The sequence below is a fragment of the Astatotilapia calliptera genome, chromosome 18, assembly GCF_964374335.1.
Source record: "Astatotilapia calliptera chromosome 18, fAstCal68.1, whole genome shotgun sequence".
In the NCBI taxonomy this organism is placed as follows: Eukaryota; Metazoa; Chordata; class Actinopteri; order Cichliformes; family Cichlidae; genus Astatotilapia; species Astatotilapia calliptera.
Genome location: NC_137439.1, coordinates 27,991,025 through 28,015,214, shown reverse-complemented (window position 1 = coordinate 28,015,214; position 24,190 = coordinate 27,991,025). Strand labels below are relative to the sequence as shown.

The following is a 24,190-nucleotide window of genomic DNA, read 5'->3' as shown; positions in this document are numbered from 1 at the left end:
TGATCCATATTAATGCTCTCTTGCCTCGGCAGGACGCCCCCTCACAGTTTCGGCTGCCGCATATATGCAATAGGAGGACAGGGGAGGCGCCCGCTCCCCTCACATCTCCCCTCTGTAAATCACCGCTCCACCTCAGGGCCGCATCCTCACCTGCAGCTCTGAGCTCCTCCACTCGATACCAATCGAAACCCGCAATACATAAACCATATCCTCAAGCTGTCAACCGTATCTCAACTGCCTGAGCTCATATCAGTAATACCACATTTCATCGCTCCCAGCACATAATCACAGAGCACGGATCCCTGTTGTAATGTATTGCCGTTTTTGTGTTTGAGCGAGACTTTTCCGAGCTGCTCGAAAACGGTTTCCGGGGGACAAGAAACCATAAAACACGGGGCAAAGTTTGTGAGCCAAATCTTTTATTTACACCGAAGCTTGAATCCCACAGAGAGAGAGAGACCGGTGGCGAGCCAGACATGTCGCACACTTTCCAGATAAGTTGTTTTGCAGAGGACTGCTGTTTTTACAGAGTGCAAAAAAGAGGAGGAAAACAAAAAAAGCATGATCTGTGAAACACAATCAGTTGGTTTAAAGGTAGTGTTCACAAATGTTTTAGCAACTTTTTTATACAAGTACTAATATTGCAAAGTCACAGAAGGCTCCCAAATATAAAGGCTGTGAGTGATTAGGAGGGGCGGGGGGAAGTTGAAGTGAAGCGCGTCAATTTTAAGCCCGATCTCAGTTCCCTTTTGAGTTCATTGGCCTTTAAAAGAAATCAGGTAATGTTGATCATTCCTTTCAACAGATCATCTTAATTAACCGAATATATATTGCAGAGAAGAGGCCATATGTAGTTTGCTTGGGTGATGGTGGGAATGCTTGGCTCCCTGCACTTAGTGACAAACACGAAGAAGAGGCGAAGCAGTGGCCAGCCATGCAGGCTGCAGGGCGGCGACGACGAATCCCGCTGTAGCTCAGGTGGACAGACGTCAAGAAAGATGATGAACTGAGGTGGGGGAGGGGGAGTCATGGCGAAATAGGGGACGCTCAGAACTTCTTATACTCTGCATCATCGGGCGGTTTCACTTCCACTTTCTTGTTGGCTACATCTCCCCAGTTGGTGGTCAGGACCGTACCAGCTGACTCCATCTGCACAAAGAGGAGAAGTCACAGGTTTTCAGTAGCAGTTATGCAACACTTTCTCTCTGCTAGTGAGCCTCAGGTAAGTCCACCGCAGCACAGCTGAAGTACAAGGTGACTGGTAACCGTTTAACTTTTCATTGTCCTGATGTTTTGTAACAAGAACTCGTGTTTAAGATGTTTAAGCTAAATGCAGAAATGACAACTGATCACACCGAAGCACAGCTGGCTTCAGGCTGTATGCTGGAAATGACAGTAAATACTTTTTTCTCCAGCATCATGAGATCATATCGTTAATGAATGCCCATCCGTGCCTTCATCCATCAACATTTGGCTGCAATCATACACACTTCCTTCATTACACTTTAATACACGCTCATTAACGAGACAATCTGTTCCTGCTGCATCAATCAACCCAGTGTGTGTGTGTGTGTGTGTGTTCACTCAATATAATGAGAATTGTGTAAATAATTACTGATGGAGCTTTGCATTTTCATAGCACCGCTAAAGCTTTAACTAAAGAAAATGAGAGCATTTTTTTTTTAAATCTGGAACTTATTCTGATAATTGTTGCGAGCTCCCCCAATTAGATGTTTGTGTAAGTCTGTGGGTTGCTGTCAATTAGGCATGCTAGAAAACTAACAGTCAACAACAAAAGTTTATTTGAGGGGCCAAAAGTCAAATTTATAATTGTCTTGGTCAGTTCCAATTAATGATTTTGCTTTTTTGGGGGGCCAAACATCTGACCTGCCAATTACAATTTTGGGCCATTGTCTTTCTAAAACCTAACAGAGCTGAGCGAGTCTATACACGGACTGGAGGAACCAATGAGGTAGATCACTGGCATTCTTTAAAAACAGAAACAATACCCCAGTAATGCAAATGATCGGTTGAGGATCTACAGCAACAACATTGAAATATTCAACCGATTTTTTTTTCTTCAAAAGACCTGATATGTTATTTGCTAATTGGCCAACTTTACATCTAGTCTGGGTTAGTTAAGCCGTCCCAGAGCTGTCAGCTAGCATAAACTCTTAATTTCCTTCAACTGCTTCCAGAGACCAGAGCTCTGTGTTGTTGTCGGTCAGTGGAAAGTGTTTAAAATAAGATTTTTTTTTAATTAAAAGAAAGAAAAGTGCAAAAAAAAAGAAATGTTTTTCTGTTTTCTTCATGACTTTAATTCTGATTCAAAATAATAAATTATCATTAAATTATACAAATAACAACACACATTAAAACAGGTTTTTACCTGTATTAATGTGTGCAAACGTAACACATTAGACTGCAAAAGCCTGTAAATATGATGTCCTGTGGCAGCAGCTAACAGATTGGATCGATTTAGGTTAAAAGTGTAACTGATTTAAAAATGAAACAGGAAGGGCCAGACGTGGGCTGCTCAGGCTACAAAGATTGAACTTATTGACCTCTGTTATGCGTCTCAGAGTCCACTTCAAATAAAAGGTGGCCATCTAGGCAGACACCAATACACCGATTCTACGATGGAGGCGGTGAGGAAGGAAAATTAAACCTTTCCTTTTAGAACTGAGAAGAGATCGTTTTTGCGACCACGCACGTGTACGACTGTTTTCAGTGTGAAACACGCGTAACGCAAGTTAAACATAATACTCACAAAGGATTTGTTCATGGCTCGTTTGACCTCGTCTGAACCGTCCGAGTAGATCTGCTGGAAGAGCTTGTTGAGTGCCGCGTCTCCCTCCACCTGCTCATTTTTCTCCTCCTCGTTTATCTCCACCACCAACTTGTCCCACTTGCAGGTGTAGTGGGACGATGTGGGGTACTGGTCTGATGAAGAAAGAAATCTTTAAATTCCATCAGAGCCCAAAATAAAAAGAGCTCACTGCTTTTGTGAAAACACTTCAAATGTTCATTAACATTTTTAATTAAATACGCTGACTTTTATCATCCAATCACAGCGCACAGACTCAACTGTCAGCTCGTAACCAATTTCACTCTCCTTGCCACCGAATCGTCCGACTTAGATGGCGAAGAATCCCATTGTGATTGGATTTCTATATTTTTCTGGATGCAATACACCCACCATAATCCCAACAAGAGATGGCGGGATGGGGGGGAGAGCAGGAAATGTAATCCAGACGCAGATTTACATAAATACAGCAGCAAAATGCACAGCAGACAGATTCAGGCCAAGTGTGGACAAACTGAGATGCAGTGCCATAAAAATAAAATGTCAAATATGATGTTTAAATGAAACCGCAGTCCAATTTAAAAGCAAGCGCTAATAAACAAGATGTCCAAGAGAATGAGCTGGAGGGAAAAAAAACAACATAGTTTGGCTCCCCACTTAACTTTTACTCCCCCTTCAAACACACACTTACATAAGTAATTAATCCTGTCAGTAATAGGAATGTGTGGGTTAAAATACTGAGTCATATTCCGCTGTCATACCTTTCCCTCTCACTGCCCACTTTCGCCGTCAGACTAATGAAAGACTCTAAGCAGGGCTCGACTGCCCACTCTCATTTTAGTGCAAAACAGACAAACACAGGAGCTTATATTGATCTTTGCAGAGAGAGGGAGAAATAAGAAGGGAGAAAAGGAGAGACACAGGAGAACAGTCTGGTGGTGGGAGGTGGGGTGGAAGAGGGCAAATGTCGAAGCTGCGGACTGACTTGGATTGAAGTGTTTGACGCTGGACTCGTGTCCTTCTCCCTCCAGCTTCTCCCATCTGACGGCTTCCGTCTTCTTCATCTTGATCTCCACCTGACGGAGGAGAAGAGGAGGAAGACACGAGAGGAGAAAAAGGGAGTTAACGATTCTTAAAAAGAAGCAAAAAGAAAGGAAAAAAAAACGTTGTCTTTGGTGCGTAGCACGAAAATAACTCTTCCACTAAAGTGGCAGCTTAAAAGTTCGGGACATCAGATCATTATTGAGGCCGGAGAGACCGGCTTGTTCAGCGCCGCCGTCAACTTTGTGTGTGTGTGTGAGCGGGAGAGAGAGACACATCAGGGATATGCGGGGGCACAGCTCAATCTCAAACCTCACTGACAGACATACTGCACTAACGAGATGCCTGTCAGCCAGAGGGGCCAGTGTGAGAGACGGAGCGTGGGGGGGAGGAGGGCGGGAGATCCTAATTCCACACAGCAGCATCTGATCCGAATCATTACACCGGGAGAACATGGTAGAGGAAGAAAACAATGAGGGGAGAGAGGACATGGACACATGCTTTTAACACTGAGCCACACTGACAGGGCACATAGCAGCAAGACACGCGAGCAGCAGCTCCATGCGTCCCCCCGCCTCCCACAAACATTCCACACACACACAGAGTCCACTTTCACCCATTAATGGCGCGTGTGTTTGATATGTGTGCATGTGAAAGACAGAGCTGGTGATGTCGGCGCAATTAAGGAACATTTCTGCTCTGCTAGGCGATGTGATTATTCATTTATGAGGGTGCCAAGAGAGGAGGTTAGGGACGGGGAGGCAGGGAGGCTGACTGACACGGACTGAGGTGTGAGCGAGGGGAGCAGATTGAGGGAAATGAGACAGTATGACCGCTGCTAGCTTCTCCGCCGAGGTGATGAGCTAGTGCGAGTGGCTTTACACTGATAGATCGCTTTGGTGTGTGTCAGCGCTTTCTGCTCCACAAAGGGCCTCGCGAGGCATCTGTGCAGTGTCCGAAATTAACTTTTGGGCTCAGCTGCAAAGGGCTGAACAGCTTAAAAAAACAAACAAACCCCAAACACAAGGTGTCCCCTGAGAATACAGGTTACTGCTGGAATAATTCATTGCCGTTTTAAGCAGACCAGCCGGATTGTGCGAAAAGGGAGAATTCTTAATTTCTAGTACACCGTCTACTCACCCCCAGGTACTCGCACACACACAAAAGCTGGTATGCTTCAAAAGAAGTGCCTGTCAGAAAGTTTCTAAGAATTAAAAAGAGGTTCGCATCCCACAATTTCTTTTGGAAAAAAATGTCAATTTAATATTGACGCACGATTCAAGCGCCGATTCTGTTTTGTTACTTTCTTCACTTTTTGTCACTGCAAAGAATTGCAACAGTTTGAACATCTTCCAAGTGAAGTGAGGCAGCCTGAAAACGTGCATTGTTTTCGGCATATGCAAATTGCTCATTGTGTCTCGCCCCTCATCTCGCGCATGTTACGCAACCATCTGTGGAGCAGCTTAATCCTCGGGTTGGCATGTAACTCTTAATCAACTTATCAGTAGGAACATGAAGAGCTGTGCTGGGAGATATCTGATTCTCTCAAAAATCACAGCCGCTGTGACGCTGTGTGAAATAGAAAATAAAGACAGAATGAAGGCATTTGGTAATTATTTAAAAGCCCAAGTTTAATTAAAAACCGCACACAGAAAACATCTTAAAAGATCAAAAACGAGAAACTGTGTCATATTTTGAATTGTCTGCTGCCTTAATAATACATGTAAAATGTATTTTGTCATTGCATTGCTTAAATAAGCAAGACCTCCACAGAAAAGGACTTTCAACGTAGCTCCACACATGTTTGAGCCAACACGCAGTTTTGGCATTTTTACTTCTGTACACCAATCACAGACTTTCAGCTTTAACAAATAAAGGGACTGCCATCAATTTTCTGAGCATCCAAAAAGGTTTGCTTTTAGAAAGCATAGCTACAGTTATCCAGTGTGCATTTTTGTTTAAAAACTTCAATTTAGCGAGCTTCACTTCCAACACCGAGCGGAAACTTCACGCACTGTAAAAGCTGGATGATGTACTCATCAAATTAGCTTGTGTTTGCATTCTAGATCATTCTCGGATGGAGAACCGCGAACTTGCCCTCCACACTGCAAAACTAAAGCATGCTGAGTGCTACAGCTTTTCGTCTGCAAAAGGCTGCACACACACATGCACACTGAGACATCAGCTCCAGTTCACTGGAAATGCAGTAATTTAAGATCTACCAGTCATACATAATTTCCTCAAAAACACAAACATATGGCCAAAATGCAACGTAAAGAATTTTTAAATGATCCCGGAGATGTTTCTACGGTTATTTACTGAAGCTTGCCGATCAGTTAGGTTTTGCAAAAGCTCCCCACGGCATATTAAACACTTGTTTTTGACAGATCCACCTGCAGTCTGGGGCGTAGATGCCTTTTGAGCTCTGTTAGTGGTCTCGTGATGCTTTGAAGACTCGTGAGCACATCAGACCGTTAGTTCAAATCACCAATAACTGGTGTTCAGCCTGACACCGCTTTTGTAGCAGCACTAGTGACTCAAAACAACTTGTAGTCTATTTAAAGATGTCTTCATCTTTTTTTTTCTTTTTTCTTTTTTTTTTTAATCATGTGATGTTTTTTGTGCAATCCAATGAAGGAGCGTCAAAAATACAGTAATCAAATTCTATCTGTCATTAAATTAGAAACCTATAAAGTTCTAAGTTTCTAAGACAGTGAAAGCAAAGGATCAAAGGCTGAGAGAATTAAATGTATTAACTTGGAATTACCAGACATAATATTTTTGTAGCGATGTGCATCGAATTGACAGTGTGTGTTTCCGTGTGTGCTCCCTGGACATACAACATTAATCTGCTGCCACATCTGCGTTTCCTAGCTTTTAAGGGACATGGCAGGCCAGGCGCAGTGTGTGTGTTTCTCTGTGTGTGTTTCTGTGTGTATGACAGGCTTGTAAAGGGATGTGACAGCAGAGCCACAATCAGGGGCCACCACCCACAGGACCCCAGAGGCTGGACTATACAATCCTGTACTACACAGACGCACACATGCTATTTACAGAGGGGCACTGAGGTCCCATGTCGCTTGTCACATGTGTTTGTAGCCATCGTAGCTCCCCCCCCCCCCTTCCTGCTAGGGGGCCGGCATCTTCTCCCTCTTTTTCCCCAGATGCCTGCGGATTTTGAAACAAGCTCGGCTAAAAAGGACACAAATGAAATACACATAAACGTTCTTCGACGTTGACAGGCGTGCAAATTAAAGAGGGGAGACGCCACTTTAGCCGTTCGCCCAAAAGAGATGAGTTTCGAGCTGAACGAAGGAGCGAGCGCTCATTCCGATACCGCTCGGCGTGTTTGCGTGCACGCCCACGTGTGCGCGTTAGCCGTCTGTTCTGATCAAACACACTGGTGTGTAATTGGCTCCCCGTTGTCGCGGTGACCCCTGCGGTTGGAATGTTTGCCGTGATGGAGGACAGGACGAGGTCGCACTGACGATAATGTGCTAGAGATGACACGCGCGCACACGTGCACACTTCAAATAGTTCCTTTAAATGGCACAAGTGTGTGGAAAGATTACTGTTCAGCCTCTGTCATTGTACCAGAGTGAGTGAGAGTGTGTGTGTGTGTGTGTGTACGCGTGCACACCCAGCTTAGCTTCCCCCTGCTAAGTTGTCTTTAAAGACAGCGGGGAGATGAAGCGTAAACACTGTGGAGCACAGAGTGCAGGGCAGCCTGTTACAGACACAGACAGACAGACCAACATTGGTTGTGAGTCAACAGCTCTGAGGGAAATGCAGATCGTTTTTCTTCTTTTTTTAAACGCTCATTAGGGATGCATGCCAATCTGGAGAAACTTGATTTGCTGATGCCGTTGTTCATTTGAATGTTTTTATCCCCCCAGTGGCTTCCTGGCTTCAAAAGACGAAACGGCTCCAAAATATTTAAATGAGACATGCATCGAGAAAGCTGCTCAGTATTTCAGGGTTTTCTCACGCTGTCATGCGCATGGGCTCGCACACATCCAGTTTATAAAGAGTTAGGAGTTCGTATGCCATTTTAAACTTTTGAATCGCCAATGAGGGCTTATACTGTTGGAGTGATGTGTGCATGGGGAAGGGGGCCGTGTGTGCCCGAGGAGCCTACTGGACCAGGGAACAGTTGGGTCTTTGTGGGACAGCAGGAAGGTTTGAGAACACCCTCTCTTGTTATCCTGAAGGGCGGTGTTTGTGTTTCTATCCACACACACACGCACGCACGCACGCGCGCACACACACACACACGGAGAGAACGACAGAAGGTGTGTTTGTCTGTGAGAGAGCCATAAAGAAATTAGCAAAAGAAAAAGGAGGTAAATGAGGATAAAGGGAAAAAAGGCCTGAAAATAAAAAAAAGACAGTAACAGTGGGTGGAGAGGGAGTCTAAGACCATCTTCAGCTGCGGTGTCTCTAAGACTGAGCCCTTGTTTAAGCTGCAACCCACGTGCACCTCTGGTATGCAGTGTCTGCTGTTGCCATGGAAAAGTGAGAAAGCGAGTAAGAGGAAATGTGGCTTTTTTTTGAAAGGGGGCAGTTTCTGTGCAGGTCAGCTTCTATTCGACACAGTGGAGCCAGTGGATATAATGCTCACAATACAGACATCACATATATATAGAGAGACATACAGGTTATGTGGTGCTCCATTTCTATGCTTTTTGCTTCTTTGACACCATACAGTATGTAATTCCAGCACCCACCGTCGTCTACTGCCCTTTCAGTCCCCCTGTGGCCTTGCTGCAAAGTAAACTTAAATAACTCCCCTCATTGCTTTCAGATGCGCTCTGGCTCAGCTTGCTTAAAGATTTTTGTTTTGTTTATATAATACTATATCTTGTGAGACAAACCTTTTTTTGATTTGTTTTTGCTAGTGAGATATATATATTTATATATAAGTATTGATCTAACAGACAAAAACAGGCTTAATTCGATCAATCAACTGGGGGCTGAAGAAACGAGCTGTGTGCATCAAGTTGATCTGTTTAAAAGATTCACTTGAACACATTAGAAGACGCCGCCTCTGTATATGCTGGAGAACGTCTCCAAGCCTCCTCCACAAGATACCTGGATGCTCACAGCACTCTGGGTATACGCTGATCAGGCATAACATTATGACCACTGACAGCTCAAGTGAATAACACAGATTATCGCTTCATCGTGGCAGCTGTTAGTGATGGGCTATATTAGGGAGCAAGTGAACATTTAATAGCCAGAGTTGATGTGTTCGAAGCAGGAAAAATGGGTGAGGGTGAAGATTTGACAGAGTTTGAGACAAACTGATGCTGGTCAGACGCCTGGGTCAGAGCGTCTCTTGAACATTTCACACTTTCCGAACATTACCGATCTAATTCTGAGTTGCTCCTTTTCCAGTGATTTTGTTTGAGTTTGTTTGCTGGGTTTTATTTTTTGTTTTTCATTTGCTGGGCCTCTAAAATGGAAAATTTATAACTGTAGTTGTGTCACTTATACCAGAATTGCTTTGCAGCTTAGTCCTGTTCACAGAGAACAGGATTATACATCATGGGAGTGAGGTAGGTTCATCTCAATGGGTGACACCTTTTTACCAGGTAAAGTCAGACTTTTACCTTCTTGGGTGTATATCACAAACGTTCCAATCCTATACTTGGATCGGCTATCTGTCCGACGCTGGACCAAAAAGCAATATCAGATATTCTAAGAACAAGCTGATGTGTTCAGTGCGCCGGTTTTCAAACAGCCGAGCTAACACAGCGTCGAGGAAGCTAACAGCACAGGGTTTGACAGTGTGGATGTATTTCGCGCCTGCAATGCAAACAGTTTCTTTGTTTTTCCTTTTCTCTTTGAACAGGACAAAAAAATGTGTGTTATTTTCTTCTTATTTATTTTTCATCTTGTTTATCGTCGATGTGTTTTCATCAACTTGATTAATATTTCATTTTACCTTTCTGTTGTGGGCTTCACTGCACGAGTGTATGTGAGAGCAGGAAAGTGAGGCCAACACACCCATAAATGACTCACTAAAAGTATAGACGCATCACCAAGGTCACAGACTTGATTTTCATTAGAGAAGGTCTTAAAAAGCAGGCTTTTTAAGTACGCAAACTCCATTTAAGAAAAGGCTGTTAAATGACATCTTAACGCAGGTTTACACGTCTCTTAGCGTTCACTTTGTTCAGGTCATGCAATTTGCAACAGACATGTTTGCGTTCAAAATCCTCAAAGTTAGCTGACGTAGCTAAACATAGCACAGAGGCAAGACCAAGACCTGAGCAAAGCCCAGTAATTTGCATCAAACAAACAAGAGGCGGGGTTGTTGTGGAGTGTGTTCATCAAGCCTGAATGCAAACTTAATGATAATTGTATTTGGGGGAAGAAAAAATAAATAAATCACAACACGCTTCATCAGTGCTGTTCTGTCTGCTGATAAGACATTTATATAACGCCGATGAGTAGACTCATCTTTAGTATTCTAATCATCTGCATAAATACCATTTTCATTCCACCGCTCTCTGCTTCTGTAGGTGGCTTCGGTACATTTTGTTCATCTCTTTTTCATTTCCCATAAAGGTCAGCTACCTGCAGATGGAATACTTCGGAAGATTATAATTTTATCAACTATAAGCGATAAACTTTTTCTCCATGTCGAGTCTAACTTTGGTAAGTAAACGATGAGAGTCATTTCAATATCAAGTATTTACCCACTTTTCAAATATGTAAGACTCACACGTTAAATCTAAAAGTCAGGAAAACTGATCAAAAAATGAGAAACTCAACTCTAACGGGCTGGGTAAAAAAAACACTCAAACTGTTGAGGTTCAATATTCATGCCAGAAATTTGTATAGTTCTATAATTTCTTTAGTATAAATTACATTCTGAGGAGCTGATTTCTTTAAACCAAATAACTTGAAAAAGGCAGCATCTACAGATGCTTCTTAAACAAGAGTCAAGAGAAAGAGCAAAGCTTGATGGAGTTCTGTATTGACAAGACCGGAATGATCAATGCCCTAAAAAAAAAAAAAAAAAAAAAAAAAAAAAAAAAATCCCCTCGTTAATGATGAAGAAAAAAAGAAAACACAACCAACCAATCAAAACAAGTCACACAGAAGGCTGTCTTTTGATCTGCAGGCTAAAGCCTGACAGGGGTCTAAACCCTGAATCAGCACACACTCAGCCAGCACACTCATTAACCCACATCTTCTATAATATACACTAATTAGTCTATAGTAAAAAGTGCCCTTCCTACTCATTAGGTCCATAATCACCTTAAAAAGGGTTGAGGAACTCCGCGCGTACAGCCGTGTGTGTGTAGGAGTGAGGATTTGTGCATATGTGTGAATCTCCTGTTAGCTGCACAGATGAACCGCAGGAGCCGCACTGTATACAGCCAGAGTGGATTTTCTCATTTCTGCTCCAGCTGCAGTGAGCTTTACCAGCATTAAGGAATTATAGGTAGCGACAGTCTACTTTATACTGCTTTAAATCACTGGAGAGATTAAGATGTTGATCTCAGAGTGGTAACCAAAGTAATGATCGGTCACAATTTCACTAAGCTGCTTAAACTCGCATTAGCACGCTTTTCCACGTTGCCTTTTTACTGCCATCTGACACCCGCTTCATTATCTTTTCTTTTTAATAAAGAAAAGTCTGAATCCACAGAAACCAACACGCCATCCGATGCATCTGCACTTCAGAGCAATAACAACATTTCTACAGCGTGCAGCATTACTACGTCCTATTCCCTTTACAGCGGCATAAAACGCGTCCCCCGACATGTTTGATAGTCTGCTGCTTTATTGTTGAGAGGAACTATTGGCGTGGCAGGGATAAACACAGTGCTCCCAATGATTCAGAGTAAAATTCAATGACTTTTCGTTGACTTTCAAAAACTCAGTGGAAGTGTTTCTATGACCTAAAAATGTTGTTTCTTCCTCGTTTGTTTGTGTTTTTGCTACTAAAAAAAATTTGTAAAGTGGCACACAGACTTATTTTCTGCCAAAGTCGAGTCTGCTGTGTACAGAAAGCATCTCAAAGTATTTCCTGGATTCTCCGTGGCTTGAATACACCTTTTTAAAAATTCAAAAAGATTCCAGAAATGACCTGGCAATGATAAACTGTATTCTGGCAAGCACATCATCACCCCGTATGAGGCCATTTATCATCTCAGCTGTTTGAGTGTTGGTCAGCCGGGGTCACTGTGACCCCAGACTGGACAAAAAGCAAGCAGAATACACACGTCTCAATATTTTCAAAGTACATTTTACAGAACAATGGACCCTTAACACAACTGCAGGTCTGATACGTGTGGTCTGGTTCTGCTTCATGAATCGGTCTTGATTAAAAAAAGAGAACATTTAAAAAGTCTTTTAAACCTGTCAAAACACTAAAATCATTCTCAATGTAACTATGCACAGCTGCTACTGTTAAAAACAATGGTGGGAATTTTAAGTGTTTCCCCCACAAAGATGATATTTGACCCTTGACGACTGTTCTCGAACCCTTAATGACGGGTTTTGCCACCTCATTAAATTTCAACAAAGACATGGTTTGTTGACCATTGGGTTTTCCCAAGGGTAGCCCTAGTTAGAGATCACCCTCACCAAATTCTGATCACACGCAATCAATGTATGTTCTGAAGTCAGGCTTGAAATGTGACACAAACCACTCAGGGGGTAAATCTGTTTGTATTTTCCAAACTAAGTAGGTGTCCAAGGGGGAAACAGTTAAAGATTTTTTTACAGCACATTAACTCCGCTAGCTAAAGTTAAAGTGATACCTTAGTGGTGAGGATCTTGAAGCTGCTCTGTTGGGGGACAACAGGGTGTAGAAGGTGGAGGTTGAGGTTGTAGTTATCCCCTGATGGCAGCTGTATTGTGGCAGACATCTGAAGGCATCACACACAAAAGATATAAGTTATTTCCCTTTATATACTGGCATTAGCTTTGGTAGTATACAATTTGTGAAATATACACATATGACATGGTTTTAAAGGTAGGACCATGTCCACGAAGTATAAATAATAAATAAATATGGAACCATCTGCAAGTTGGAATTGTTGCATCAGTATACAGATTTTATGGCACAGCGATCCTTAGAAAAAAGAGATAAGGGGGGGGGGGGGTCGAAGGTGTCAGAGTGTCCATGAGAATGATCATCTGATGTGGCTGGTGTGACGGCCAGTAGTATCCTCAACCTGTCCCCCTCAGCCACGCAGTGACCAGTGACGAGGGGGCATCAGACAGCTCCTAACGGCCTGTCACTCACTCGGGCAGGGTAGGTGGGCGGCTTGTTGTTTTAGAGGGACAGGGCTTCAGCTACGGCCCAAACCCTCACACTTCTAACATGCTCATCACTTGGCAAATGTGACACTCATGCAGTCTTGTACTTCATTCCTTTCGAATCAACAGCACACTGCCCCAGCAGTGTATTCAACTGTAATCTGCAACCTAACGCTTCACTAAAAGTGGACTTTTCTGATTTTGGACCCATAATGAATGAGGAAAAAAGAAAAAAAAATAGTTCACTGAGGATAAAAGCTTCGAAAGTTAGCTTAAGTTGCTTTTGGGCAATTCCACAAAACTATCAAAGCCTTAATATTCATTTCAAGTTGAATTCCTGCGCTGTCTGTAGGTATACAGCTTCTGCAAACGCAGTCACCAGGGAAAATAAATGGAACCGCCGCCTTTCATCTTTAATTTCTTTTGTATACTGACCTAGTAAAAAATATATGAACTTATCTGTAGTTTGCACCACGGAAGGAGCTTAACAAGTGACTGTGTGATTCGAAGCGAGTGAACAATTTCTTTTGAAATGGGGTAAATTCAGTTTGTTATTCTATTAGGAAAGACAAAGCTGTTCCCTGGGGTGCCCCACAGTTACCCCTCGGAGAGAGGGAAAGAAGGCAAAAGGCAGAAAGTAAAAGAGTAAGAAAGAGTAAGAAAGGGAGGTTGTCCCTAGAGGGTTCTGCAGCTGATCCTAGATCAGTTATGCCTTCCATCTATAGACAATTAGGAGGTTGGAGAAGCTGGGGAGGGTAAATTGTTCTTAGATCTGTACTTTGGGGGCAATGTTAACAAGGCACCACTGGAGGCATAGTTGGGTCCATGGGGAGTGTGAGTGTGTGTGTGTGTGTGTGTGTGTGTGTGTGTGTGTGTGTGTGTGAGAGAGAGAGACCCATCTAATGGGCCCCCCTGAGGAAACACCCAAGAGCTAACCCATCTCTGCTCCACACACAGAGCAAACAGAGACTCAACACAGCATTCAAGTGTGTGTTTATACCTCCTTTTCCATGAAGCTGACATGCACGCCATCCTTGGGTACATTTTTCACCATCACTGTGACAATGACTTGCGATTCTGTTTGGTACCAGTCGTGCCTGAAAGACAAACGATTAAAACACAAGAATTAACGGCACAGGAAGACTTATTTGAATTTGACCCCTTAATCCACTTATCGCGACAAAAATGGAGATTTCATGCATAATAATAATAATTTTAAAAAGCAGCCATCTTCATTAACATATATTTTCTGTGTACATGGGATTTACATTTTTATAAAGAAAGGGGCTGCTTTGAAGCACTGAGGCTCGGTTGAATATTAACTCTGTATAATAAATAAACAGCAATACCAGATAGGGCGTATTTACATTTGTGCACTTACTTCACAGGTGGAGCCGCTGGTGTCTGCTGGGTCATTCAGCCCACGAGACGAGATGACAATTAGAGAGGAGGACGTGGTGGGAAAGCAAATGGATGAGACAGAAAAGCACAGGAACGAGGAGGGGGGGGTGAAAAAAAGCCATAACAACAACAACAAAAGAAGCTTAGTATGGCTTCCTTGTTTGAAGCCAAAGCGTGGACAAAGCCGTGCTGATGCTGAGAGCAACAATGCCCCCAGGTGGCCTCAAAGAGAAACTCACCGTGTTGACGTTGTTGTTTTGTGTTTTATCTGTAGAGGGAAAAAAGGAAAAAAGGTGGGCTTTCAGCTCGAAACATTTAATACACCCATAACTGGCTTCACTGATCTCTGTTAAAACATGACTATTAGATTACTGGATAAGAGCAGAGGTTCCAGCGCCAATTTTAAATGTATCTATAGGTGAATAACGGACAATAGGCACAACACAACATAAACAGACACACACATACACTCTCTGAGCCTCTCCACCAGTTTGTTTACTGGTCTAGCCACGCCCATTAAAAGCCCTGTGAGCCAGAGCGAGCCCAAACACCGTTTACCAGCATGCTGTCATACATTATTCACAGACTTCATTACATAGATAGATGAGATGATAGGAGGCGTGTTAATGTTGTCTTAATGAGGTCGAGCTTGAAGTGACAAGGAAGGGGGGGCTGCTTGTGTGCGACTGTGTGTTCTGATGCATGCGGGGTTCCACATGTGATGGAATAACCAGGTGCTGTGTGTGTGTGTGTGTTTGCTCGCAGTAAACACAGTCACCAGGAAAAAAAAAGAAGAAAAAAAAAAGAGGCTGTTCCCGGTGTGAGCAGTAAGAGTGTGTGTGTATGCTGTCTGCAAGCCGGCTTATCAAAGAGGCTGGGTCTCATCGGGGGCTTTCAAACATCAGTAACGTTAACTCTGATGAATCACGCACTCCTGGGAGTACGTATGCACGCGGGTGTGAAGCGTGTTTGTCAAAACTCATGCTCTTGTTTACTTGAGATGATCCAGAGGGCCCAGGCATCAGCAGCAAACAGAAACACACCACGCAGACATGGCATGCATCTTTTATTGGACTAAGCAGCTCAGCCTCCACCACTGTGAGCGCATACTGTAGATCCGTGGACGTGTGCGTGCTCATTTGTTTGATCAGATGGGCTGATCTGCTCCCTGACTGTGCCATTTAGCTGCGCGTTTGATGGCAGGCAGTAAATAGGATATACTGCACAAGTTAAAGTTTGCAAGTCTGAAGCTTGTTTGAACTAAAAGTACCCCAGGCAATTTTGTTTACTTACATTTAGGGTGTTACAACACAGATTCCTCCCCCCCCCCCCCCCCCCACCCCCCACAACTTCAGATGCATTATTACTGGTCAAAGTTCCATAAAACTACAGTGTTGTGCAAAAGTCTTGAGCCCCCTATAATTTCTTTATATTTTGCTACAAATAGGTCCAGTCGTTCACTGAAACATGGAAACCTTCACTGAAAAAGGCAGCTTTATTCTTCAGCACAGCCTGAACTCGTTTTTTGTCATTTCTGTAAGTCAGTAATGTTGAGGTTTGGGCTCTGGGGAGGCCAATCCATGACTGACAGTGTTCCACTGTGTGTTTTTCTATCCAGCCATGCTTTTACTGCATTGACAGTGTGTCCTGCTATACAATGAAGCTGTTGTCAATCAAATGCTTTCCAGATGTTACTGCATGGGGGCTCGACATCAAATAGTAATTTTCTGTGTTCATAATTATATGAATATTAAGCAGATTTCCAGATGATTTCCACAATGATTTGAATCATTTGATTCAAAAAAATTTGAGAAATTTGATTTGATTTCCACATCTTTCAGGTCCTGTGTCAGGTCTTTTCCTATTTCTTCCTATTTCTACTTTTTATCTTATCTGTTTTTAATCAAACACACAAAACACACTGTGCACACGATGACAAGTTTTCTGACAACAGCTCTTCAGGATTCACCTTGTTAGTGTGAAAATGCCAGACTGTGTTATCATTGGCATTTTCTGAAGATTCAACTAAAGAAATGGAAATAAAATGTGTTTTTGTTACAGAGTCCTAATGGCAAAGTGCGTACAGACTAGGGCTGCCACAAATGATTATTTTGATAGTCGACTAGTCACCGATTATTTTTGAGATTAGTCGACTAATCAGATCATGCATCCATTGGACGTAAAACATACAGCTTATTGCACCAGCATGCATCTGCTCTTATAGAACTATCATTAGCCTACAGCTTTAAGTGTTTAAGGTATGTGCTAACTAAAAATAAAGTTTCGGTGAAGTTTAATAAGTAAGGGAGAGTTTAATAAACTCCTTGCAATCTAAAATATAACGGGACACCGGAGTATATTCTCGAGCATCTCACTCACACTTCTGATAATCAGCTGTCTGTTTGACTTTTATTCAGCTGTGTAAAAACTATAACTTTAATCTCAGCCAAACCGATTTACTCAGGAACAAATAAAATACTAAAAAAAAAAAGCCAACAATAACATCTTTAAGTTATCTAAGTGACTTATATATGTTTAACCTGAGTAGCGAAAGACGGCGGTGGGTTTGAAAACGATTTTCCGGGAGTCCGGTGTTCTCACGGCTCTAGTTAGCCTTGCCCCCGGCTAGCTATCGAGCTAGTGGGTAACAGACGTCTCTGAAAACGTCGGAGCGCTTTTGAAAATATGTGGTGTCCTGATAAACTGAGCAGATATTTGAGGTTTACACAGCTACATTCTCGCCTGAAGATATGTTAAACGTTTATTTTGTGACCCAGAAAGAATAATAAGAGTAATATTAAAACTAACTAGCTGCCGCCATTGTTGGAAACTGAGCTGGGCCGCGCTATGAATTCTGGGACACAGCTGCTTCTTCAGGGTTTAACGGCAGCTGGCATCCTTGTGCATGCAGTGCTGCCATCTTCTGTTTCAGTCCATTATTACACTCTTAAATCCTGCTACTTATTCCTGCGTCTTTTGTGATCTTACAAAGCTTCAAACGACGCGTCGACTATTAAATCAGTCGTCGACGATTTTGATAGTCGACGTAATCGTGACTAGTCGACTAATCATGGCAGCCCTACTACAGACAATTAAAAATACTTGCAGTGACCAGTGCTATCCCTCAGCCTCTTAGACGATGCACCTATAATATCAATTTGAAAATCCTATATTGCCTCGTTCTCGAGTTATTGTGTTCACAATCTTGGGTGCTCATGCCACCCGCCCACCGGGGTGACGACAAACCCCATCAGCCTTTTTTGGCTGTGGGGTTAAAATTGCTCTTTGCCAAGTTGTCTGTTATGTGTAGATATGTCACTGCTTCATGCCTTGATTTAGATGCATTTTGCATGTGTAAAAGATTCACTGGTCAAGTGTTAGCTTGAAAGAATAAAACCTGATTCTTCTGAAAATTGTTAGGTACAAGGAGTGGACTGAAAATGAGTGAAAAAGTAGCCAATGTCCAAAGAGAAACTTTGAAAGACTTTCAGAAAGCCTGATGAGCCATTGCAAACAATGGCTGGATTAAGACTTTTGCACAGTACAGAGAGAGCTACTTACTTTCCATCATCTCCTCACACCGCTTGATCCAGACCTCAAAGGTTTTGTCAGAATCTGCAAAAAAAGAATAAACACTCTTACATGTTTAACACTAAGTAAACACTGCAACACAAAAAGTCATTACGAAAACACATAACTGCATCAGTAGCTGGTTACTCAAGTCTCAAGTGCTTTAAAGAGGACATGAAACACAACACATAGAAAGGCTAATTTATATCACAGTCCTCATTCATAAAGTGCTTTACAAAACTGAACATTACAGCTAACAGGTGGACTTTCCCGATCACTTTTGTGCTATCCGCCCTTGGTGCTGTATGTGCTGTATGTAATCCCTTAAAATGATTTTTATTGTTAGTGTCCTTATTTTCCTCTGAGCCATCAATTCCGTCACCTGTTAGTTAACATAAACTAAGTCTATTAGCCGCACCAAACCAACCACGTGACATAACGTTTCGTACTGACTGAGGATGGCGCTACATGTGTTCGCAAAACTTTAACTTTAAGCACTTATTTCTTAAATCCAGCTTCACAGACAGAGTTACATCTATGTCAGTTTTTGAGAGCAGGGCTCCGTGAGTTAAATTAGCCTTTATGTGTGTAGCATTTCATGTCCCCTTGAAGTAAAGGCCAGTCAAGGTTGAAGGTATTCGTTTCAAGGCATTTCATCTAAATCAGGAAATCACTCATAATCTGACCTGGTAAGCAGATGTCCAAAAACACTGTACATGCCTGAAGAAGGTAGTTGGAAAATAAAGTTCTTGCATCACAGCAATGTTTGTTTGTTTTTTGTTTGTTTTTAACTGTGCATTATTTTAAGTCTTTCTTCATCTCCCACTGATTTACTTCTAAAAACAAATTCACTAACTGCTCCTTGAAGACACTCGGGCAACTTGCCAAACTGCCACTAAAGCCCTAATCAGTCAATGCTCCATAATTTCACCTGTGAGAAGCACAATGACAGCTTGTACTGCAAGGAAATATTTGTGTACAATGTGCTTATCAAACACTGAAGCCTAACTAACATTAATGCTTTAGTATCACTTTATTCACACTATGCAGGCCAGCTATACTTAACTGACTGTATGCTGGAGAAGTTTAATTATTCTGGAACATTCCTTCCCATGTAAAGACTTTACTTGCATGGGGTGACCAGCTAAATCAATAGTGGCCGAATGGCGACTGAGTTTAGCATAATTAAAAAAAAAATTTTTTTCATATGAAGTCCAACTGAAGGCACCGAGTTCATTCATAAAATGAGAGACAGCTAAACATATAGTCCTGTTATACATTTGTCACCAAGTACTGGGAAAATACTTGTAAAATAATGTGCAGCCGATCCAATTCCCAAAATGTTCAAGCACTCTTTTGGAACAGTGTTAGTGGGATTATTGCAATACTGGAATTTGGAAAAAAAAATACACCACAACTCTGAGGACATGTTAGATTTAGATTTAAAAAAGACAAACCTGAGACAGTGAAGTACACTTGCTTTAAGACTTCTAAAGGAGGATCCAAACAGGAAATGTTTGGCCTGTGAAGTATGCCTTGTAGCTGACGTTTGGTCACTAGCAGTCATTCCAGGTACTGGTCATCAAGGTAACCCCTAAATTTATTACTAATCTGTCATATGTCCATCAACGGGATCCTTTGTTATTCGATCTGTTGCCTTAAAGTTGAGAATAGTTTAACACAGGACAAGCCACCTCATGTTGCCAGCAGTTATTTCACCAGCCATGGCTTTAAGTTACTGGATGTCACTGACACTGACTGTCTGTGGTCTGTGTAGTCACCTCCTGTATGTACACCTCTTTAAGATGGTGTATTGGTCTAGAAGCCCCTGAGACTGAAAAAAGAAAAAAAGAAGGAAAAAAAAAAGCCCAGTACTGTGTGTTAAGGACAACCGTCAGACGCCATTCACAGCACTAATACGTAGCACTAATACAGTTCTCATGGTGGGTTTTCATTTGATTTACTGCGTTGGGCAAGCACAGGTGATACCACTGTAATGCCTGTTAATGCTAATGGTTTCCAACTATTCCACTGCTCTCCATGTGGTAACGACATGCAAAGATTTGGAGCAATGCATCTGCAAATATGTTGAACTACCCAAGCACCAACTACACACATGTGAAGAACACGCAGGCTTTTCTAATGTAAAAACTGAATGGAGAGCGGGGAGTTTGACCACATCATCGAATTACAGTCTACATCCAAGCCTACTCAGACTTGACATTCTGTATTCAAATGGTCATCACTTTGTTATTTTATCTGTATGAAACTGTCACAGTTTCATAATTGTCTGTCACAAACCGCAAAATAATGCTGCTGTTATGGTAAGATTACAGTAACCTTGACCTCAGATGACCAAAACCTATGCAGTTCATCCATAAGACCAAGTGATCATCTGTGCCAAATACGAGAGAAAAAAAAAAGGAAAAAAAAAAAGAGGTTTGTTCTCCAGAATGTGACGCATGGATGTAAGATGTCCAAAAACATAATGCCTTTGGCTAAGGTGGTCGTCACTGTGTAAGTCATAAAAAAAAAAAAAAGCCCTAAAGATAAGGCCCAAAATTTAGCCATGAAAACAATGAGGAGAGCAAAGTGGACAGGACACTGCTGCGAACAGTAGTTGGTACACAGTGGAATTAAGGAACCTGCACTTGAGGCCAAAATGAGCTGCACTCACCGTCCAGTTGGTGTCCCTGAGTGAAGGCTGCATGCGCTGACTCATAGTTGTTCAGGTGATATTCGGCTATTCTGCAGTTGGGCGAGAAAAACATGCCACATGAACTTAGATCAGACAATCTTGGAAAAATAAACGCAGCTTTATCTGACAAACAACATCTGTATGATTTACCGTGTTAAAGCAAAATGTTTTGGTAGTTTTTGTGGATTAACTTCTGAGGAAGCGCAGAAATCAGACTTTTTACTAGTATAACTTTAAAAGTTTCCGACAATTCTTACATTGCAAGGCGTAAAACGTTAAGTTTTACATAATGCAACCACACCAAACTTATATTGTGACCACGTAATAAGAACAATAAAGAAAAAAAATATAAAACATAGTTACAAATTGCTTTACAAAACATGATAAATATATAGAAACAAAGAGGCAACAAATTAAAACAAGGCATAAAATCTGAACATGCTGTGTGAATAACAGGTTAATAAACACAACAAAAAGAAATAATAAAGGGGCAGTAAAAATAGATTTTCTATGAAAACACTCAAACACCTATGTAATGAGGGTATTGTGGGAACCGTTAGAATTGTCTGACCCGACAAACGCAGCCAGTCGCTCAATTAATACCAACCAACTAAATCGACAGTGCGGGTAGGATGAGCCCATGCATGGTTTTAAAGTAACAACAAATACAACTTTAATAAAAGCTTCAAATCAGCTCAACTTTAAATCACTTTGTCTTGTCTCTGTGAATTTGTTTTGAATGAGATGAAGGCGGGTGACTGAATTTTGTCTGAGACCCGAGTAGAGTGGATTACAATAGTTCAAACATGATGAGACGAAGGCCAAGATGACTCCTCCAAGGCCCGCTTGACATGAAGAATGTGAAAAAGCACGACAGTACGACCTTGGTGACTTGTGTGTCAAAACAAAGCTTTAACTGAAGTTTGTTTGATGGACGAGGACAGGTTTTCAAAATTTTCCTTTATGTTAGAGGTCAGGTTTGGGGTGTGGGGGGAGCACTGAACAAAAGGCCTTCAGAATTGAAATCACTGAGCTGAAAGACATTTTGTGACAACCGTCAGATAACATCAGAAACATGAGCCATACACAGCATGTTTCATCCCATCTTGTCAATAAAGCTGGCTGTGCGTTTGTGTCAGAAGGGATAATTTTTTAATCAATTAAACTATATGTTTTAATTATTATTTTTGTTAATTTACCTTTTTTTTTTTTTTTTTTAAAGTGGTGAGATGAACATATCAAACGGTGAATGAAGTGCAGTCTAAACTGAGCTAAACATCTGCATGCCAGGGTGGACCCCTGTGGGTTAGGTTGGTTATTCTGAATAGGCCATGGATGTGAGGAAGGCCCACAGTGTTTTTTAAGCTTTTCTTGTAGTGTAAAGTATATTTGTACATTGCTTTTAAAACTAACCACACCTGCGAGCACTATTTGGGGATTGTCCTCACTTGCCATTTTGCCCCTTTTAGAAAATTTGACCCTATGGGTGGTCAGTCAGGCTAGAAAACTGCTATGTAAAGGCGTGCATTTCACAGTCCATACCCTGTGCGCATGAAAGCAAGGGAGAGGCTGGGTTTTAGCTGTTGTGCTTTCTTGGCGTCATCAGCAGCACCTGTGGACACAAAACAAAAATAAAAAAATTACTATGTTTCTTTATGCAGTGCATATGTCCAGGCTAAGTCACATGCAATGTAAAACCTCAAGAGCTAAACAACAGGTATTTGTAATGCTCACATAATGTTCATGCACTTCATAATACATCAAAAATGCTATTAGTGTGGTCTGTTTCCACATGTGCTGTGCAGACTTACAGCTGTAGTTCTTGAGCAGTATGTGGGCATAGGCACGCTGACAAAACCACTCAGCGTTGTCTGAGTCTCCTTGTAAGGCCTCGTTAAGCTCCTGAAAATAATAACGAGGTTGCTATTATTGTATAAAGGGCTTAAAATCGTGTTTTCAGCTTCAAGAATTGTGGCAAGAAAAAAACTTCTAGAAAAATGCTTAAATCGAAAGTAGCGCTGTTATGCATCTGCAACTTTCACTTTCGCAGTCGGATATCTTTACAGAACAAGCAGTTCTCCGTAAATCTATTCGAATCTGTGTTATTCCTGCAAACTGTAATGATTTTCATAATACTGCCCCGGTTAGTCACATAAATAACCGCAGATTCACCAGAGGCTTTTAAAACAGCAGAAATAAACTTCACTGGTTTAGTCTGTTCACAGTTGACACAACTTCATGTCAGGATGACAGGGCTAGTATCCAGCAAGCAGACTATTTCGAGCTAACGTTATGTAGTAATACCTCCTCACGCATGAGACATATTTAATTCTTAATGGTATTAAAGAAACAGGTGACCGTTTGATATGATAACGAAGCGATTCTGGGATTACTTTTATTCATAACTAAATAGGGCTAGCAAACACGTTGGCTAACGTCGCTAGCTTGTTGGTAATATCAGAAACACAAACACCACGGGTATTGCTCAATTTCCTTTCTAGAGTAAGTCCACTGAATTTAACGTTAAATGGACATCCTGCAAGAGCCACCGTGCATCGCGCAAACTTGTTTGTGGCTAACTGAGACTAGTGTTTTACCTGCAGAGCTTTCTGTGGATCTTCGTCAATGAAGCTATCGGGGAAGCTGCTAAAAGCAACAAAAAAGCAAGTTAGCGTTAAATAACCGAAAGAAAAGAAATGTCTGCTGCTATAAGAACAGTTCATTGATAGATTTCGATGAACTTACCGTTCGGTTGCCATCTGCTTCTGTGGATGTGCACTGTTTCTGGAGTGACAGGAAAGTTCTAGATGTGGAGACTACGAGAAACGTGATAGCGGTAACAGTTACAGCTCAAACACAGCAGAGAGCCTGTCAACATCCGGCTGCGCACAGCTCATACTGCCTCTACTCCCCCTAAAGGCCCGGAGGAGTTATTGCAAAATAGCGATAACTTCTTTTTGTTTGTTTTTTTGTTTTTTTAAGGAGACGATTTTCTGGACAGCGAATTAGGCCGCAGATCTGTCAAAGAATAGAAACGTTTAAATTGAAACTGGGTACGGTCAGCCACCAACAAATTTATAATACCATTAATGAAAATAAAAATGGGGTTAATATAATATAAACACAAAAGACTAAGTCTTTCTCAGACTGTCAGGACACATAAATGATACAATATATCAAAGAATTACGGAGACATGGCTAAACTCAGTCAGACTTCAGTCAGACTTCCTGTGAGAGCTGTGGTACAATGAACCTATTATGTGAGCACAAAAATGTCCAGTGATTCATTGGGAGGATGAAATGCTCCAACATCAGCTGGATCTGTAATCAGACAGAGAACAACGGAAATAAGACAGAGAATCGGCTGTGGGTTGTAATGTTGACAAATTTGT

At 41.8% G+C, this 24,190-nt stretch overlaps 1 protein-coding gene across 4 annotated transcripts; it reads right to left on the bottom strand.

Moving 5' to 3' along the window:
- Positions 1–402: 402 nt before the first annotated feature.
- Positions 403–23,682, bottom strand: sugt1 (SGT1 homolog, MIS12 kinetochore complex assembly cochaperone). Of its 4 annotated transcripts, none has more exons than XM_026149028.2 (13): positions 23,544–23,682; positions 23,396–23,444; positions 22,610–22,700; positions 22,341–22,410; positions 20,778–20,848; positions 18,092–18,145; positions 14,770–14,798; positions 14,511–14,536; positions 14,130–14,226; positions 12,628–12,735; positions 3,792–3,882; positions 2,771–2,943; positions 403–1,149 (listed from the first exon to the last, which is right to left on the bottom strand). In XM_026149028.2, the coding sequence occupies exons 1-13, from the start codon at positions 23,555–23,557 to the stop codon at positions 1,048–1,050; spliced, it is 975 nt and encodes a 324-aa protein (XP_026004813.1). In that variant the 5' UTR covers positions 23,558–23,682; the 3' UTR covers positions 403–1,047. The 4 variants fall into 4 exon arrangements, with proteins under 4 accessions (XP_026004813.1, XP_026004814.1, XP_080148734.1 ...); XM_026149029.2 differs by having other exon boundaries at positions 14,511–14,533; positions 23,544–23,680; XM_080292608.1 differs by having other exon boundaries at positions 14,511–14,533; positions 23,396–23,441; positions 23,544–23,663.
- Positions 23,683–24,190: the final 508 nt, after the last annotated feature.